The 21,298-nt window shown below is 41.6% G+C and overlaps 1 protein-coding gene across 9 annotated transcripts in view; it reads right to left on the bottom strand.

Annotated features, from left to right (window-relative positions):
• The window catches only part of SCHIP1 (schwannomin interacting protein 1), a 621,980-nt gene that overhangs the window by 29,603 nt on the left and 571,079 nt on the right, over positions 1 to 21,298 (bottom strand). The window contains exon 1 of one of the 9 annotated variants that reach the window (XM_060242403.1): positions 11,113 to 11,335. The exons of 7 other annotated variants lie outside the window; for them this stretch is intronic. In XM_060242403.1, the coding sequence (XP_060098386.1) occupies positions 11,113 to 11,190 (78 nt within the window). In that variant the 5' untranslated portion in view covers positions 11,191 to 11,335. Of the gene's footprint in view, positions 1 to 11,112; positions 11,336 to 21,298 lie in introns of those variants that run through there. One more of the 9 variants, XM_060242405.1, reaches the window with a different exon arrangement.

Genomic DNA, 21,298 nt, shown 5'->3' with positions numbered 1-21,298 from the left:
GCTTTAAAAGCACATTTGCTGAGCTTAATAAGCTGGTATATTCGTTTTCACTAATGCCATGAGTGCTGCTGTAATGTAGAAAGAAACCTCAGTGGACCACCCCTCATTAGATTTTTCATCCAATCTATTACATTGCACTGAAGAGGTGAAGAGGCTTCCCTCTGTATCACCACATTTTACGAACCCTGAAAAATGTCAGGTTGAAGAGTAGGTAGATATATGAAGAAGACAGTCACTCAGGAAATAACTATGATAGTGTGATCCTAAGCGGAATTACTGTCCTTCTAAGCCCACAGAAGTCAATGGGTTTGGAAAGGTGTAATTTGGCTTACGTTGCACTTCAAGTCTTCTTAGTCCAAGTCCAATACTCTTCCCACTATAACACAACATTCATGAGCCCATTTACAAAGAAAATCAACCTCTAAAAAAACAGCAGAAGCTTAGCACAAAGGGTAAAATTGGATGCATCTTAGTTTTATAATACCATAAAAATAGAGGGGGAAAGATCCTGGTATATACCATCAAATGATTCCAAATAACTATTCTTAAAAATTATACCGAACATAAGATATTACAGATTGTAAGCATATGAAGAAATCTGTTTTAATAAATGACCATCTTTAGCCATGTCTGACCAAATATTTTATTTATTAATTAATTGAAATATTTATATCCCACCTATCACTGCAGTCACTTGCAAGTCCCAACAACAACAACAATAATAAAAAACCTCAAATAACTCCACCCCCACAAGTATGCCTGAAATCTATGCCCTATTAAAAGTCCTGGAAAATGAAAGAGACCTACAGTTCTCACTTGCTCTCAAACTCATCTTAGTATCATGAATGTTTCCATACATAACTTTCTTCATGTATTTTTAACCATAGTTTGAAACTAGTTTGATGTTACAAATATATAATTTTTCCTGCAACACACATTAATAATAAACTCTTAATACACACATTTAGCAAGATACCCAATCTGATGAATTCTTCCCCCACCCGATATCTTTTGGTATTATAAGATGTTAATATCTACCTCTGAACATTTCCACAACATATTCAGAAAATCTCCATCCTATCTAGTGCACTTCCAAAAACCAAATCTATTTCTTTTGTAAATTGTTTACAAACAAGGTACTGCCTATAAACAATCTTCAAAAAGGTTCCCTTAAACTTATACCAAGTACAAAATGGTCAAAATCTTTAATATAACATTAAACCCTGGGCAAGGGCCATTTGTCATCATTTTTAAACTGACCAATGCATGCATTTATTAATTCCAATAAAAATTATAAATGAATAAATAAATCCTCACAGCAGATAATCTTCTCAACAAAGACAACCTTAGATTCTTCCACTGAGCCAGATCTCCCTCCTTGCCCTCTACTGGGACATGATTATACTAATATAATTTACTCAAGTAATCCTTCAAGCATGCTTCTATATAATAATAATAATAATTATTATTATTATTATTATTATTATTTCTTTAATTCTCAGTTCCAAACAATCAATTATTCTTTCTAATATTGATTCAGGTGGGTAGCTGTGTTGATCTGAAGCAACTGAACCACGTTTGAGTCCAATGGCACCTTTAAGACTAACAAAATTTTATTTCCTAGCATGCATATGAAAACTTATACCCAGAATTAATTTGTTCTCTTGTACAAGTCCAATCTCAGAAACTAAGCAGAGTTAGACTTGACTGCAAGAAAAAAAAATGGTCTACTAAAAAGAAGTATCCACTATCTATATATAAAACCTTTGAAGTATAAAAGATATTCAGGTCAACTCCTTTTCCTTGCTTCCCTTCTTTGAATTATGAACCACATCAAACCTGAAGTTTCTCAGCCTCACCAATTCTGAGTCTCACAAAGTGAGACTCTTCAGTTGCTGTAATTATATCTGAAGAAGTTTGGCTGGTAGTGACATAACTGAGAGTGGCATTTGGTCCTAAAGATGAAAGGAAAAGATAAGAAGCATTTCGGGGTGAAGCATGCTTGAAATAGCTCATGGTAGCAACAAGAATTCCTAAAAATACATAGGTGCACCCTTGTCAACAACACAAAATTGCCTGCATTTTGCTTGGAAATGTATATGTGTGAGAAGGAGCAACTAAATACTGGAATTCCAGCCATTTCAATGTATATATTACACTGAACCCACTTCCAGGTCCCAGTGGGGAATCCCCTGGTTTTGTGGGCTTCTCCACATTGCAAACCAGCAGGCTGGTAGGGGAAACATCTACCCTAAACAGGGATGTCGTCACATGGCATCCCCAATGCAATGATGTCACCCAGAAGTGACATTGTGCAGGGGATGCTCTGGTTTTGGAGCCAATTCTATAGTTTAAGTCCAATTTAAACAGGTTTGCCCAAACCCAGAGCATCCCATGATGACATCATTTCTGGATGACATCATATTGGGGACATTGTGTGACTTTCCCACACACTCCTGATGAACCAACGAGGGGACCTGGGAACCCTAGATATTCCAGAGTTCTGTATCACAAAACATATTTACTGTCAGTATATTCATGTGTACAGGGCTGAACTGTTAAGTATGAGGGTCCTGTTACTGAGTTCTGAAACATTATATGAAAATGACACGAGTGTTTAAACCTTGTTACTTTACAAAGGCCCTGGCCTAGATTACCCAGGCTAGCTCTCATCATGTCTCCAAAGTTAAGCAGGGATGGCCGTGGCTAGTACTCAGATAGGAGACCACTAAGGAAGTCCAGGGTTGCTATGCAGAGGCAGGCATCTCCTGTTTGCCTCTTGCCTTGAAAACCCTATAGGGTCCTGATTAATCAGGTGCGACTTGACGACACTTTCCACCACTGCATTAAAAAAGGAAGTAGGGTACATAGTATTTCATTTTCCATAGTCTTGTAGCAGCTCTCACTAATTTATTTACATGCAGGGCTTTCTTTTTGTAGCAGGAACTCCTTTGCATATTAAGCTACACCCCCGATGTAGCCAGTCCTCCAAGAGTTTACAGTAGACCCTATAAAAAGAGCCCTGTAAGCTCTTGGTGGATTGGCTACATAAGGGGTGTGTGGCCTAATATGCAAAGGAGTTCCTGCTAAACCCCCCCCCCTGTTTACATGAACTGCTTGTTGGGAAGGTGCTTGCAGGAATTACCATTTTGATGTTGACATGGTCAGATGGGCACTGAGTTCTCCGGAAATGGGAGCTGCTTCAAGAGATGGCTCTAAACAGATACCAATTGACGCTTTTAGACTGCTTTGTCCTTACTTACAGATACTAGCCCCCCCCCAAAGCAGCTCTAAAATAATTAAGTAGCTCACAAACAATTAAGACATTTTACAACTGTTATCCATTGGGTGCCTCCTTTCCTTATCAATTAGGCATTAACACAAAACAAAGTTGCCATTTCTCAAGTTATAAATACTACTCTGCACAACCTTTTATGCCAGTCTTTTCATTGTCCACTGTAAGAGCTTCCTTTCCATTGTCCACTGTAAGAGTCAACATTCTGTGATTAAAATCGCAGTTTTTCTTTCTTTCTCCCTTCAGGAAACGTTCAAGCGAAACAAAATATCCTGTCCTGTTCATCTGTAAGCTACTTTACAGTCTGGTACATCCGAGGCCATATATATGTAGATCCATTCTCAGCACATGCTCCAGTGACAAACCCCCAAATTTCCTATGTGTTCTTACCACAAACAAAAATTTTAAGGTAAATATTGACTAAGACTGTGCACCTGGTAGAATTACTGGGCTTTGAAGCCATTGCATTCATTGTGTTAAAGGAATACACAATTTTGGGCTCTAATTCTATGCTGAATGCTTGTATCTCAGTGCATTCAGATTTATTTTTATTTACATTATTTAGTCTGTCTTTCTCACAGGGACTCAAGACAGATTACACACAGTGAGTCAGTATAATTAACAAAATGAGACATTCAATCACCAATGCATTAGGATTTTAGAAGTCTGGGCCATTAGACAGCCACATTTTCTCAACAGTATAAACGCAAGCACATCACAACATAAAGGAAGAACTGTCAAAGTGTTAACACAGTCTAAGTACAAATGGCATAGGACTCAGTTAATGCTGAAAGTAATGAGAAAGCAGAAATGATATTATTAGTGAGATTTAAAATGTTGGGCACAAGTATCCTTTGGCTGCAGCAAAAGTCACAGCAGGGAACCTGGGCATGATCAGAAAACCATTTTGCACATTTTTTAAAAAAAGCAAAAGAAAAACGCTATACACACTTAGGGTTACATTTTTCAATATCTAGTAGAAGATGTCACTGGTTCTTTCCAGTATATTAGAAACCCAAATATTAGACCTGTTTACTAGAGGACTGGGGTTTATGCTACTGACTCTGCCATTTAAACAGAAATTAAGGAATCTGGCCGATCTGTCTAAGGGTCTGTTAGCACTAGCCATTATAGCAGGCTTGTAAAGATAATGGTCAAATATTTAAACTTAAGGCTGTTGCTTGGGCCACTTCTCTACTTAACGTAACATAATTAACAATGTGTTTTTTTTATTCCTAAATATTTGAACAGTTATCAGTGCAATCCCTTGACTAGCAAAAGACTAATGGTTGGATGCTTTGCTACTTGAACGTAAAAACATTGAAAAATAATGAGAACACAATATTATTCAGATGTAACATATTCAAATGACTGAGGCTGAGTCCAAGGTCCGCCTCAATGGAAGGGGGGGGGGTTCCCATTGCTTTCCATCTGCCATAACAAGTCCCCAGTTTCCCCATGATACTGTTTGTGAGGTATCCCTGTATCCCCGATCAGAATTTTGGGTAGCTCAGTGGGATGCATCAGGAGGATGGAGGTATAAAAGTTCTAACCTGGAGAGGCAGTTTGGTGTAGTGGTTAAGTGTGCGGACTCTTATCTGGGAGAACCGGGTTTGATTCCCCACTCCTCCACTTGCACCTGCTAGCATGGCCTTGGGTCAGCCATAGCTCTGGCAGAGGTTGTCCTTGAAAGGGCAGCTGCTGTGAGAGCCCTCTCAGCCCCATCCATCTCACAGGGTGTCTGTTGTGGGGGAGGAAGGTAAAGGAGATTGTGAGCCACTCTGAGACTCTTCGGAGTGGAGGGCGGGATATAAATCCAATATCTTTTTCTTCTTCTACCTTCATCCTGAAGTGTTTTCTGTTAGCAAAAATTGACCTTTAGATTCAGCCTTCAGTGTCTGGACATAATAATAATAATAATAATAATAATAATAATAATAATAATAATAATAATAATAATAATAATAATAATAATAATAATAATAATAATAATTATTTATTTATATCCTGCCCTCCCCGCCGAAGTGGGCTCAGGGCAGCTAGCAATATTTTCATAAAATTATACAGAGTTTAAAATCGCATTAGCTTTAAAACATTCCAGTTAACCAAGTACTATACAGATTTCCAGGTGCTAATTCCATTTATAGATGATAATAGCAAAAGTCACCCAACAGCGGTCTTTCAGCCAGCAAAGCCCATCCTGAAAACGGTGGTCTTGCAGGCCCTGCGGAACTAGTCAAGGCACCGCAGGGCTCGCACTTCTTCCGGGAGCTGTTTCCATAGGTGTGGAGCTGCGATGGAGAAGGCCATATACGGGTGTTTTGAAGTTTGGCCTCCTTTGGTCCAGGGATAGTCAGCTGGTTCTTCCCTGCTGACCTCAGTGCTCTCTGGGGTTCAAATGGGGAGAGACGGTCCCTCAGGTAGGCAGGTCCTCGGCCATATAGGGCTTTAAAGGTAATAACCAGCACTTTGTAACGAACCTGGTAGGTAACTGGCAACCAGTCCAGCTCACCCCGGCTGTATGTGCTCCCACTTCAGGAGCCCTAATATCAGCCTAGCCGCCGCGTTCTGCACCAGCTGCAACCTCCAGGTTCGGCACAGAGGCAGCCCCATGTAGAGGGCATTACAGTAATCCAATCTTGAGGTGACCGTTGCATGGGTCACTGTTGCTAGGTCCCGGCGCTCCAGGAAGGGAGCCAACTGCTTTGCCCGCTTCAGGTGGAAAAACGCCGACTTGGCAGTGGCTGCTATCTGGGCCTCCATTGATAGTGAAGGCTCCAATAGGACTCCCAAGCTCTTGACCCGGTGTGCCGCTTTCAGAGGCACACCGTCAAAAACTGGGAGAGGTATTTCCCTCCCCAGGGCGCCATGACCCACGCAAAGGACCTCTGTCTTCGTCGGGTTCAGCTTCAGCCCACTCGGTTTAAGCCAAGTTGCCACGGCCTGCAATGCCAGGTCCAAATTCCCTGGAACGCAGTCAGGCCGGCCATCCATTAGCAGATAGAGCTGGGTGTCGTCTGCATATTGGTGACACCCAAGCCCATACCTCCGGGCAATCTGGGCAAGGGGGCGCATATAGATATTAAATAGCATCGGGGAGAGAACTGCTCCCTGCGGCACCCCACAATCAAGTGTGTGCCTCTGGAACAGCTCACCCCCGATTGCCACCCTTTGTCCCCGACCCTTGAGGAAGGAGGAAAGCCATTGTAGGGCTAGCCCCCCAACCCCTATGTCGGCAAGGCAGTGGGTCAGTAGCTGATGATCGACCGTATCGAATGTGGCCGACAGATCTAATAACATCAGCACCGCCACGCCGCCTCGGTCCAGATGCTGCTGGAGGTCATCTACCAAGGCGACCAGCACTGTCTCGTCCCATGACCTGGGCGAAAGCCGGACTGGCAAGGGTCTAGGACATCTGTGAGGAGGGCCATTATTTAGAATACCGAAGGCAGGTGGTTTCATTTTATATAAGGAATCAAATCAAATATATAAGCCTTTCCTATCTTTGAAACACAAATGAATGTTCCCAGCATTATTATTTCCATTACTCAGACCTTACCCCTAATTATAGGTCACAGTATTCTATTGTGTTCATCAAAAACAAAGGTAGGTGCCTGCCTAGCTCTTTTACATATAGAAACAACACTACACATTTGCAACATAAAAGGTTAGGACAAACTTTGCAGAACAGAAACTTTGTCTCACTTATCATGAAGCTTCTTTCTCAGTGGTCCTGGAGTGGGTCAGTCCTTACCACTGGGAATGGAGCTCATCCACTACCCCCGGAGAACTGCCATGCACACTGCACTGAGGACTACAACTGGTTTCTCTAACCCAGCAGCACCATCTGCTATTAAGTCATCTACACAATTCTGCCACTTAATTTGGTGGGAGGTGGATTACATCCATTGCAAAATCAGTAATAATCAAGTGGATCTCACTGAAAAGATCTGCATATGAAATGGAGGGGAGGCAATTCCCCTCCTGCAGAAGCACTTCCCCATCCCTCTTATATTGCTCAGGGGCGGGTGTGTGCAAATTACCCAGTTCTCTCAAAAACTGAGAAGTCATTTCTACGTCCTCTCTACACATTCTGCTGAACTATTCCAAATGATTTTTTAAAAATGTATTTAATTAGATGGATACACTATTTGTACTACAGAGCTCAGAGCAATGTTTTACTTGACATCATCTCTGGATGCAAGACATCCAGTAAGCTGGCTGAATAAGGGATCTAAGTCTCAGTTTCCTGCTTCCAAAGCCAAACATGATAGCTAGGACACCACAAGAGCTTTAATGATCCTCTCGGACTCATTTTCCTACAAATCCGCTGTGACTTCTTCTCTGCAATAAGTCTGTTCATCAACTGAGCCAGTTCAAGCTACAGTACCAAAAAAACCTCCAAATGAATCAGACAAGATTTACTCAGAGAGATTAAGCACCTAGAGCAGCATGCTGGAACTGAGGAAATTACAAGGCCTGATATTTTATTTCCGAAGAATGTTTCTCGACCTGGTCCCTCTTGGTGGTGCTTCAGACAAACTTTATTGGATTAGCTTTGCAGCCTCCTATGTTTTACTGCTGATTTTTATGGTGGAGCCAGAAACACTGCCAACTTATTCCCGTCGTTTTGCCCAAATTATTAAGGAGAGTTTGAGCCTCACAAAAACTAGGAGGATCATTAGTTTATTGCTCATCCAGCCGCAATAACATATCAGAAGATAATTTTATTGACCATTTTAAAGTACGCTTTATTCCATATATTACCAATAAATGAGTTTTATGTGTTAACACCATACATTCACAGTGAGCTTTATATTGTATACATGCACACAGGCCGCTATGTTGATATTTTATATGGATCTGGCAGATTTCTTACTGGCCAATACTCTTCATTACCCCTCTCCATACAAGGACTTTTGGTCAGAAGTATTAAAGGGATATTTTCATGGGCACATAGCTGTAAAACACTTCACCAGTTTGGTATTTACAACAGCAGAAATACAACCACAAGCAGGCCAGTAAATTCAAATACAAGCCTTACAATTTAGAACAAGTAAAACTGAACTCCTATTATTGTACCTCACTTTATATGATATAAATTGGAAGTCAATATTTTGTACACTAATTTACTTGAGGGCAAAAAGTCCTAACCACATTTCTAGCAATATGGATTTCATTTCAAATGTATGAGACTACACTATACAGTAGCACTTAAAGCCATGGGGACCAAACATTACATATTCCTAGGCTTCAGAATCAGATTTTTAGCCATCAGCAACCACTTTTAGGGACCAGCTGCATAAAGAAACAGAGGAAATGTTAAAAATTCTTACATGGGTTTAAAAATTGATACAGATATCTGAGCTCTGCAAGAATATTTCAGTTCAGCAAAATGCCTTAAGGGAAATATTATCTGTTTCTTTTTTCACATTCCTGATTTTGGGGGGCACTGGAATCTTCATTTACACCACACTTAGTTTGGTTTGGCCACAGATTGTGCCGATTGGATTTTTACAGCACAAATTTTATTTTATTTTACTTTGACTCCGCCATGTAAACTCACAAAACCCAGCAATTATCAGATTATGGAAATATCAACTTATGAAACTGCCTTATAGCAAGAGAACAGAGTCTAGTGGCACCTTTAAGAACAACAAAGTTTTTTCCAAGGTATGGGCATTCATGTGTGCACACATCTTCAGATATAATGAAATGGAAGAAAACCCTTCAAACGTATAAACAGAGGCTGAACAGCAAATTAGCATGTAACATGATGAAGATATTTTAACATATGTGGAGACAAAACAGGAAGAAGACGACTGCAGATTTATACCCTGCCCTTCTCTTTGAATCAGAGACTCAGAGTGGCTTACAGTCTTCTATATCTTCCCTCCCCCCACAACAGACACCCTGTGAGATGGGTAGGGCTTAGAGGGCTTTCAAGGACAACTTTCAAGGACAACTCTGCCAGAGCCCTTTCAAGGACAACTCTGCCAGAGCTATGGCTAACCCAAGGCCATTCCAGCAGCTGTAAGTGGAGAAGTGGGGAATCAAACCTAGTTCGTCCAGATAAGAGTCTGCACACTTAACCACTACACCAAACTGGCTCTTCCTTCCTTGGGAAAGGAAGGGACCTTAGCAGGGCGCCAAAGAGTCCACCCTTCAAATCAGCGATTTCCTCTAGGGAAACCGTGCAATCTGGAGATCAGCTGCAATTCTGGGAGAGTTCCGGACCCTAAATGGAGGTTGGCAACAATAAAACCCATCAAGTTCTGTGCCCAGGATCAGTAAACTATTATTTACTAGTTAACAAATTAACAAATAATTTGAACATGGACCCTGGTACCAGAGCTTGCAATAAACCCAGATGCCATCTTTGCTGCCACATACATCCAGACAACGTAATTACTGGACTTAACAACATCAACTACTCCATCTCAGCCTCATTCACATACTCATCTTCAAACATATGCCATTAAATGCTAACAATGCCCTCTAGAACTCTACACAGGGCAAACAGGACAAGCCTGAAGAACTGTGCACACATATGAAAGCTAAACCTTGACTAAAATGTTGTTGGTTTTAAAGTGGCCCCCAGACTCAAACTTTATTCTATTGCTACTGACAAACATGGGTGCCCACCTGGATCTGCTTTGTAGCAAGTTATGGCTACTGGCTTGTCTAGGTAAGACTGACAGTGACTTCCTAAGGACTCAGATGAGGCATTAGCAACCCAATAACCTGAGATCCTTTCAGGATCTACCAGAGGCTGAAACTGGTACCCCTTGTCCGCAAAGCTTACCAACCCTGGGCTGGGAAATTCCTAGACATTTGGGGGTGGAGCATGGGGAGGATGGCACTTGGAGAAGAAAGGGACCTTGGCAGGGTGCCAAAGAGTCCACCCTCCAAAGCAGCCATTTCCTTCAGGGAAACTGTGCAATCTGGAGATCAGCTGCAATTCTTGGAGAACTCCAGGCCCTAAATGGAGGTTGGCAGCCATAAAAGCCACCAAGTTCTGTGCCCAGGATCAGTAAAGTATTTTTTTTGAGGGATCAAAGGTGACCAAAATATGCATCAGACTCCCTGTATATGGAAAACTTGTGCAGTCAATAAAATGCCCAAGAAGCTTTTAGCAGATTTTGAGAAAACCAAGTACCGCTCAAAAGAACTATACAAACTTTCTGGCATTTGAAGGACATGTATATACTTGTAATTTGATGTCAAAATCTCAGCCATGCATCTGAAGTTATTTTTGCACAGGTCTGTTATTACCAGACATAGACAATTACTATATTTAAAGTTCTGTATTGCAGTTGGCATGCTTTTAAAAAGACATGCCCATGCAGCAGTTTATATAAATGTCCCGACAAACACGATGTACTGTTCCAACTTTCAACATTCCCCCCCCCCCAAAAAAAGTTCCAAATGCTTTTAAAAACCACCATCATAACTTGCCTACCTGACTTCAAATGATATGTAGATATGTCTAACAGACTATTTTAATCCAGCGGATGATGCTGACAGCTAAAGTGTTGTTTTCCTAACATAACAGAAGCAATAACACCACATTCTTAACTGGGACTTAAAAGAACGTTAGTGAACAAGACAACAAATTGCATTATGTAGATAATAAAGAGCTGCTTTCATGAACCAACATTTCTCTCTTTCTTTTCTATTCTTCAAGCAACAGTGCAACTTCAGTGTTTGGGAAGGGGGAGGCAACTGCAAGCTTTTCATTTTGTTCCCCTTCTACAAAGACCAAGTTATTGTTCTAACACAAAAGAACCCCCCCCCCCTTTTTCCTTGTCTCTTACCTTTTTATAATTCCCCTCCATATCCAGTGTGGATACTTCAGTGATGATGTCATCCATTCCATCACTGCTCAAATGCATTCTTCAGCTCTCCAAAGGCAGAGGAATCAAACAGGTCGCTGTTCCCTCTTTTGTCTGTAACTTACTCTCCTGCACTCTAAGCCTCCTCTGTCATGGCTCATTCTTGAAAGTGCAGCTTTCAGGTGGCAACCTACCAATCAAGCCAGGTCTTAGTCTTCCTTTTCATCCAGAGAAAATGTCTCCTAGGGCACACTCCCCTCTTCTCTTTCACCACAATGTTCTACCATTCTCTGCATTCAGAAGTTGCCTGTCGGCTGAGATGTGGATCTGCCGGCTGTTATCACCTGCCTCCAAAGTATGCTGCTTACAATCCACTCCAAAGCACACTGCTTTTCTTCCCTAATAAAGTCAATGCTGCCTCTGAGTCTTAGCCAACTGATTACACTTCTGAGTTCGCTGCTTTGCAGGGTGTGTGCGCGTGTGTGTCTGTGCTCCCTGCTACACATTTAAAGCAGCAATCTTCCTCTGGCCACTGGCAGTGCGAGATAAAAATAGACGGAAGCAGGCCAGACAGACCACACCAGAGCAGCAAAGCACAACCCTGCTATGACAATTTTTTAAAAAAGAAAAAGAAGGCAAGCCACACTGGGCAGTGGCTGTAGGTGATGGATTGAAAGGCCATGCACCAAACTCTGGCCTATACAATGTACCTCCTGAGGTGATACCTTTTTAAAGCAGCCACCTATGTAGCCCAAACTCAGGGGAAACTGCAAGGGACCTCCAACACAACATGTGATAATACAAAAAAAGGGGTAACAAAACTACCCCATACCCACTCTGGTACTTTCTTTTGCCCAGATCATACATGGTGAAAATAAACAATATAACCACTATTGACTAGACTGCAAAATATTAATAAACTTGACAATAATTACACAAAATATACAAGTTATACGGAATATGTCTCTCAATTTACAAACTTTTAACCTCCTAGAACATGCAGTATATACAACAATTCACATATATCTAGCATGTAAGGCTAAGCATTATAACGTCTCCAACATCTGCATGTCCGTTCGCAACTTGTGTCCACAGGCTGTAGCAAAAAACAGTTCCCTGAAATAAAGACATTCATCGATTCCTTACACAGGCTAGGATAACAACTGACCCCCATGTCTAAGAAAATCCAACCTCTGTTATCTTTTGACTGCTTTAAGGGGTTCCTAAGTTATGCCCTGATTTGGACAGAACTATCTTCCTCTGAAGTGTTCTTTTTCAACTCCCCAGTGTGTCAGTTTCACTATCTGCAAGGAGCTGTTGATAGAAAGGAAACTTGTTCTAAATGAAAGGCATTGATCCACTTTTAACGGGATATATGAATATCTTCCAAACCTTATGGTGGTCAACCATGAAACTGACACAATGGGGACTTCAAAGAGAATACTTCTGAAGAAGATAGTTCTGTCCACAATGGGGTGTGACCTAGGAACCCACTAAGAAAATAGTCAAAAGAAAATAGTCAAGAAAACAGTGGCTGGATTTTCTCAAACATGGGGGTTGTGGTTATCCCAGCCCATGTAAGGAACTGATGAATGTCTCTATTTTGCTGAACTGTTTTAGTTACAGCCTGTGGACACAAATTGTGAATGGACATGCAGATGTTGGAGTCTTTATAATGCTAAGCCTTACAGGCTAGATATATGTGAATTGTTGTATATACTGCATGTTCTTGGGAGGTTTAACATTTGTAAATTAAGAGACATATTCTGTATAACTTGTATATTTTAAGTATTTTTTGTCAACTTTATTGAAATATTTTGCAGTCTAGTCACAGTGGTTATATTGTTGTTGTTGCCTATATGCACTGTGAACCTTAAATTATATAAAACAGATCATACAAGGAACAGCATCTTATAGAAATTTCTCAGAACTCCAGCTTCTTGCCTCTTTCTAATTGCACGATAGCCTTGATTTTCACCGCTTTAGCTAATTAAGTCCAGAAAAGCCCAAATCAAGTCAATGGTTACGAAACTTTGCCTTAACGTCGTTTCCCATTTGGAGACAATTCTTGTACATATTACTTACACATGCATTCCTCTCCATCCCTCCCAGGCATTTTCTGCTTCAATTACTTGCTCAGAAGCACAGGAGTACTTATTTCTCCTACAGAATAAAAGCAGTTTTAAAGTGTGTGTGTGTGTGTGGGGGGGGGGGAATTACAACTCAGAAATGTTGCTTAATGCGACAAAAGTTTTCAGTTGCAAAGAGGGATCAACCCTTGCAAAGAAAACACAACTGTTTATGGAGTCTTGCAGATTGCCCAGAAAGAGCCCCACTGACATTAACAGGTGCAAAGGGAAGGAATGCCAGCAATGCCATGACTCTGCGTGACCTCAAGCTTTGTGGACCCCACTCCCCAATTCCCTGCAGCCTCTGCTTCAGCTAGAGTCCACATGTTTCTATAACACTGCCACTCTGGAGTGACATCATTCATTAATTTTACAACTGTGGATAACTTTTCTTTTTCTCTCTCTCTTTTGATCTCTAGGGGATTTTTTTTTTTTTAACCGGCACTCATATTTCTGAACTGTCTTAGAGGTCAAGAAAGAAGACACAGTATGTTTCTCCCAGAGACTCCATTTAATGGCAAATACCAGAGAGGTTTTTTTAAAAAAAGAGAGGCGGTGATAGAAGACATTACATTTTTTACTATCTGGAGATCACAACACTGCCTGAATCTTGAAGGAAATAAAATGGGTGATTTTACAGTTTCAGAAAGTAGGCACGTTGGTTCGCTATAGAACAGTTAGATTTGAGTCCAAAAGCACCTTAGAGACCAACAAATTTGGGGGATATAAACTTTTGAGAGTCAGTGCTAAGCAAGCCTATACACATCTAAGCCCACCAAAATAAATACACTTAGAGTATAAAGAGGAGCCCCATGGCACAGAGTGGTAAGCTGCAATACTGCAGTCCAAGCTCTGCTCACAACCTGAGTTTGATCCCGGCAGAAGCTGGGTACAGGTAGCCAGCTCAAGGTTGACTCAGCATTCCATCTTTCCGAGGCTGGTAAAATGAGTATCCAGGTTGCTGGGGGTGGAAACACTGCAAACCACAGATACGTTGCAGTGGACCTTCCTTGCCTGCCTCTCACCAGAATTCTCCAATGCTAGTCCCAAAGGGCAGAATGCCATCTTGATTCAGACAAAATCTCAAGCAAAACCATTGCTTGAGATTCTAGTTTGTTATCCACCTCAAACCATGACTTGATGCTTCCACAGTGATAACCTGTCCATCTGCAATGCTCACTGGATGTCTTATGCTGTCTGGCAGCATCTAAAAACAGTAATCTGCCTTGAGTCTCACCAAAAAAGGTGGGCTATAAAGCAAATAACTAAACAGACCAAACTTTAGTTTTTGTAAACTTGGCTTCTTGTTACATGTGAACCATCCTTCTGTGTGCTTGTGAACAACCTAGATTAATACTTTTCTGTTGTATGATGGGATCACTGCAATGCTGTTTCAATTACTTTATTCACTATTTGATTTTTTGTAGAAAATCATAACAACAAAAACCTTTGGGTTTTTTTTTAAATCAGGCCCAAGGGGATGTGACTGATGTATTCTGAAAGGAGGATAAGAGAACAAAAGTACAGTGACAGACACTCTTAAGTCACCCAAAATAACCTGAAAGGATGCAGGGTATAGATGGTCGTATCTGATGGTGTAAAATATAACAGACTTCCTTCGAACTCCATGGAGAAACATTTAGCTTTGGGGGAAACTTTCATGGTTAAAGGTTATTGATATTCAATCAGGCACACTACAGAAATAAAGGATTATCACTGCCATCCTAAGCAGAGTGGGAAGCTCTTCTACTCCCAAGATGGTTTTCCTGACATCTTACCACCAAAAGGGTAACTGGCCCACTGGCTCAGCATTGGGAGGGAGACAGGGTTCCAGCTCCTGGATTCTCTTCCTTCCCCACACTGGCACTCTTCTTCTCACTCCCTGTCTCCTTCTTCACTGGATCAGAGTGATCTGCCTGGGTCCCAGCCACTTCCTTCTCTCAGTTTTTCTTGCATGGGTGAGTCTGGGCCTTGGCTGCCCGCAGCTCAAAGGGCTGGGGTGAGGGCAGATCAAGACTGGGTACTGGCTCCCAACAGAGATACAAATGAGTCTGAGCTGCTGGAGAGCCGCTGCCAGTCTGAGTAGACAATACTGACTTTGATGGACCATGGGTCTGAGTCAGTATAAGGCAGCTTCATATGTTCATATATGTTCATATGTTCACTTTTCTAAATCCACTGAAGTTCATGGGCTTTTTAGGATGACACCATAAGAGTGCAGCTTGGAAGGGAGATGACTGACTGGCCACATGAGATCGCCATGTGCACAGTGGTCCTTGTGGAAGCAGATATGCTAAATCTTCATGTACACACAGAACGTACCCATAGCATCATGTATATATAGTTATTTCTTTAAAGATGGTATTAAAGAGTAGTGTGTTACTGTGACTGATGTATGCAACTGCACCAAGCACATTTTTCTTCTTGCTTGTGCATTGTTGGATCCAGACCCTTGCATCTCTAGCTTGTTTCTTCCAAGGTTTAACCGCTGCAGAGATTGACATTCCACAAAGTCATTCCATAATTTGCCATTGCTGATGTTAATCGTTTTATCACGAGTATTTCCAGGTCAGTAACAAGGTGAAGCATCTACGCTGCTTGATAATGTTTGGACAACCTTTGCTATTGGCAGGACCCCATAATAACATCAGGACTTCTAAGTGCCTATGGTAAATGTCTGCTATTAAATTACACTTTCCCTTTGTAAAAGCACTTAAGATGATGAGACCACTGATACCTATGTGTATGATAATATTGGATAAAGTGCCTAAATTTCTAAGAGAAGGAGCATTAAGGGATAACTTGAATGACCAACTCCAGTGAAAGGAGGACTGGTGTGAAACTTACTTATAACATATATCAGATTAAGGATACGGTTGCTTTTTAAATCTCCCCTCTAAATACTCAGAAAGGATTTGATCCTGTAATACATTTACTGACAATACCAAGGAGACAAGCCGATTTTAAAATTGCTCTAATATGCACTATTCAAAAGTTTAAAAGAAGGCAAGCATTAATATACGGGCCAGCTAAATTCAATTATTTTCCTAGTTGGCTTCTATGTAATTACTTTTCAGCACATAGGAATTATGTTAATATGCTTTTCTTTTTTATGGTTCCCATCCTCACAGCTGACTCTGTGTCATTTCCTAGTGTTACTAAAATTAATTCTTTTTCCCCTTCAACACAGTTCCTGTTCTCTCCCCGATAACACCGTCTTCTACCTTCGAGCCAATTATCAGCTGAACAAAAGGAAAATCCATTCATTTACTGTGGCACAGATTTACAAGGTATGTTTTAACTTATATTAGTGGGGAATTTTAAAGCACCATGCTGTGTCATTCACCCCTTTTCAGAATGCTCATGTGCTCTCTTTTCCCTGCACGTAATAACAGCAATGTTAGTGGGAGAGGAGCATTTTTTTTTTGCATCACTGTGGGAGTAAAAAATGAGTCACAATTAAACATGACCGCATTACAATGGAATTAATCTCTCATGTATGTACAGCTGACAACCTAGTTAGAAATGACATTAGAACAATCACAAGCAGCAAGAGAAAAACATCATACTGCTCAGCAATACTTGTGCGTGGAATATTGTGAACGCAGGAGAAGCACAGCAATAGACGTACAAAGCAGATATAAAGCAGTGCAGATTATGATCAGGATATAAACAGATGCAACATACAGCATTTGTGAACAGGGAGGAAAGAAAGGATAAACATGACTAGAACACAGCCTGGCTTTCTCATGCAAGGCATGTTCCATCCCAGCAGCCAAACCTTAGTTTGGCCATTAGATCAGAGCCTTAGGCTTTGCATTCTTTCTTCCCCCATCTGCTGCATCACAGCAATATGTCCTGGAGACATGGACTGGACCAAAGAGAAACCACTAAAAACCCATTTCTCTTTGCCGTGCAAAAATGGAGACGCAGGCTGAAACCCTGGGGCAGATAGTGGGAAATCGGAAGGACACCGCACTGAAAAGAGGAACATCAGAGTGGTGTAGGGTGAGTGTGAAATCAGTCATGGTTGCTGCTACACCAAAATCAGCCCACAAGGGCCCTCCAAAACAAAACTGCAACCACAGTCCAATTGTTGTTTGGAGGGCAAGCGCTGGGTGTTTGGGATGAAAGAGCAAACTATGGGTTGCTTGCAAACAGCAAAGGTGGAGCTGGATTGGAGAGGGAGGATGCAGAACACAAGCTGAAGTCTCTATCATGCCATGCCAAAACATGGTTTATTGGTATACAAGAACTGGCAGTTAAGAGTGGTGTAGTGGTTATGGTGTTGGACTAGAACCGGGGTGGCCAAACTTGCTTAATGTAAGAGCCACATAGAATAAATGTTTGAGAGCCACAAGACATGAACGTCAGATGTTTGAGAGCTGCAAGACAGAAAGAATGAAAATAGATTGGGGGAAGGAGGTGGAGGTGGAAAGAAAGCCATTTTAAATGCATTCTCCAAGCTGCCAGCTGGCTTGGCGAAGTGATTTAAAGAGAGTAATGCTTTCTCCAAGTTGCTCAACGGGGTGGTGGGGGTGGAGAGCCACACAATATGTGTGAAGGAACCACATGTGGCTCCCAAGCCACAGTTTGGCCTTCCCTGGACTACAATCTAGGACATCCAAGTTTTAATATGGTCTCTGTCATGAGGCTTGTTAGGTGATTTTGGGTCAAGTGCTTTCTTTTAGCACAGATCCCAGCCTCACCTATCTCACAAGACGGCCGTTGTGAGGATAAAATGGAAGGAAGGAGATTGATGCACACCTGCTCCCTCTGGAAAAAGAGCAGGACAAAAATGTTCTAAACAAACAAATAAACCAAACTATTCTCTCATTGTTCAAGTAACCATCAGTTGGGATTCTCAATATTTTCACTGCCTCTTTACAAGTCATTTTGCACTGTCAAATTTCTGCAGGTGTTTGTGTACATGCAATCTGAATGTAAGTTAAGTGGAACTAGATGTATGCGAGAAGGGGCAAGGAGGAAAGGATGAGCAGTCCTTGACTGCTGTTATGGCTCTTGTCAAAAAGGTGGCTGATAGTTCCCTGTTATTACAGCCCCTTCAGATATGCCTTTTCCTTATAGAAATTTGGACTGTATTCTTTCCATCAGTGTCCTATTCGCTGCAATACTGCACGGACCTTTTCCTTAAACTGTCACATAGCTGTATATCGTTGAATATGGGAGCCAGTTCTATTTGGGAAAGGATGATACAGGTAAATTGCATGGTGTTAAAGTTGGACTTGTGTCTTGGAGACTCAGATTTTAATTCCCACTGGTGGCATGGAAGCTTACTGAGTGACCTGGGCCAGTCACACTCTCTCAGCCTAATCTACCTCACATGATTTTTGTGAGCATAAAATGGAGGCGTGGAAAATGATGTAAGCTTTCTTCCACTGGGGAGAAAGGTAGAGTCTAAATGAATTCAATTAAATAATATGGTGGTAAGTGTGAATATGCTAAGAATGCCAATTATTTTTTTCTTAATAAGATCTGGGGAATGCAGCTGGTATGAAGAATAGCCTCTTCTTTCACAAACAGGATTAAAAATGGCTCCATTCTTCCTCTTACTAGGTAGCTGCTCTTGCTTGGCTGCTTTGGATATGCAAGTATAAATCTTGTCTAGAGTAAATTGCCCTACACACAAACTGCTTCTTAACACTTCCTCTGACTTCTTCCTTTCCTAAAAAGGAAATTTTGTGTGGTCTCTAAGGCACCTAAAATTTTGTTTGAGCAATTTTTTTCCAAAAAATAAATCCACTCATGCATGCTTGGGAATTAAGAATATACCAGTGAATACAAAAGCACTCCTCAAACGGAAATCTGGGCTTCCTAACAGCAACTTCAGACTTTTAAAAGAAATAGGAAAGGAAGCATAAGTGAGTTGTATTTCCTCTGGCTCTTGACATAGAGTTTAGAAAACACACACAGTGGGAGGGGGGGTGGCAGGAATAGAGATGCACGTTCCAGACACAGGGGTGCTAGCATAAACTGCTCATCCTTGTTGTTTCTCAAATGGTATACCCAGAAGTATACCAATGGGTTGAAATTAAATCAGAAGAGTTTTCAACTAAACTTTAGGAAGAACTTCTTGACAGTTAGAGCAGTACTTCAGTGGAACAGGCTTCCTCAGGAGGTGGTGGGCTCTCCTTCTTTGGAGGTTTTTAAACAGAGGCAATATGACCATCAGAAAGCAATGCTGATTCTGTGAGCTTAGCAACACAAACAGGAACACACAGTATGCAATGGAACCAAAACAAATCCACTGTGCAAACACAATGTAGCTGTATTTGTAATATAGAATTTATACAGCTACACTGTGTTTGCACAGTGGATTTGTTTTGATTCTGTGAACTTAGACAGACCACGAGAGGGAGGGCAGGAAGGGATGCATCAGTGCTTAGTTCTTATGGCCCATTCTTACATGCCCAGGGAAATGCTGTCCACCACTTCGGGGTCAGTCAGCAAGTTTGCTCCAGGCCAGTTTTGCCAGGGATCCTGGAGGGGTTTTTTGGGTATGGGCATGGATCAAGAGTCACTAGAGATATGTGGAGAGAGGTATTTGTGAATTTCCCACAGGGGGTTGAACTAGATGCCTCTGGAGGTCCCTTCCAACTCTATGATGCTATGTGCATAATAAGTGAAAGCCACATCTGCAAAGAATCAACAGTCTAAAATGTATTTGTCTTCATTCATGTTCTGTCTTTCTTCCACCATGGATATAAAGGAAGTTCCCAGGAAGTCTCTCTTCCAAGCATTGCCTACTTACTTGGCTTCACCCAAGGTGACTGTACCATGTGCCTGGCCTAAAACCATGCCCCAGGAAATCTCTCTCATTTGATGTACTTTAGGAAAGCTGTCTCTGATTACATAATAAAGCCAAAGGCCAGCCAATTCAGGAAAAAAACCTTGGACAGACTAGAACCCTGATCTGCCTTCAGCTCAACAAGTTCCTTTTGGTGAACGTAAAGCTGGGAAAAATTTCAAATTCTACCACTGCCCATTCTCTTTATTACTCACTTCCTGTCAAGGATGAGACACATCCATCTGCAAGTGCCATTAAGTTGCAATCAACTTATGGCAACCCCAGCAAGGGGCTTTGGAAGTGTTAGAAGCAGAGGTGGTTTACCCTTGCCTCCTCTCTGCACAGTCTTACTCAGTGGTTTCCATTCAAGCACTGAGCCTGCTTAGCTTCCAAGATCTGACAAGACTGGGCTGTTTCATGCCGCCTTCCCCCTGGATGATACACACTCACATCTAAAACACAGAAATGGTCCATACCGGACTTCCTCTGGAAGGTAAATATTCTAAATCTTTCCTACCTAGCCAAGAGGAGATGATATTCCAGGCTACACTTCTTGGTCTTTTGATTTTGTGACAAAGTATGATTGATCTCCAAAAAGAGTCACATTTAAAAGGACTGCATTCCTTTTAAATGCCTTCCCTCCATTTGAAATGGAGGATGGGAGCACCTTCTTTTTGGGGCTCACAGAATTGGAACCCCCAATCCAATCTTTTTGAAACTTGGGTTTTTTTCCCCCCAAGGAGAGGCACCAGATGCTATGCTGAAAATTTGGTGCCTCTACCTCAAAAACAGCCCCCCCCCTTAAAGCACCAAATCGAGTCTCCATTATATCCTATGGAGACTGGTTTCCATAGGGAATAATGAAGTGCCCACTGGACATTTCCTTCCCCTACTTTCTGATAACCCTGAAGCAAGGGGAGAACCTCCAAACCAGGGGATCCCCTGCCCCCAACTGAGGACCGACAACCCTACCCCGAGCACTGTCTAAAACACACAATGGACACCAAGAAAGGTGTGGGCAGGAACCTCTATGGGCACCACATTAGGGACCCCTGTCCTAACCTCTCATAATTCATTCTGCATTAAAAACAAGCCTTATAATTCTTAGAATGTGAAAAAGAATCAAAGTAGAAAACAGGAAAGCTCCAGGTTGCCTTCTGAAGTGACACAGTAAACCAACAGTTGGGAGCCAGTCATTCTGAACCTCATGCCCACAGAACCATGAACTGAA

Source organism: Heteronotia binoei, chromosome 6 (assembly GCF_032191835.1).
Source record: "Heteronotia binoei isolate CCM8104 ecotype False Entrance Well chromosome 6, APGP_CSIRO_Hbin_v1, whole genome shotgun sequence".
Taxonomy (NCBI): domain Eukaryota; kingdom Metazoa; phylum Chordata; class Lepidosauria; order Squamata; family Gekkonidae; genus Heteronotia; species Heteronotia binoei.
The sequence above is the reverse complement of the archived record's forward strand: the minus strand, read 5'-3'. Positions and strand labels throughout refer to the sequence as shown.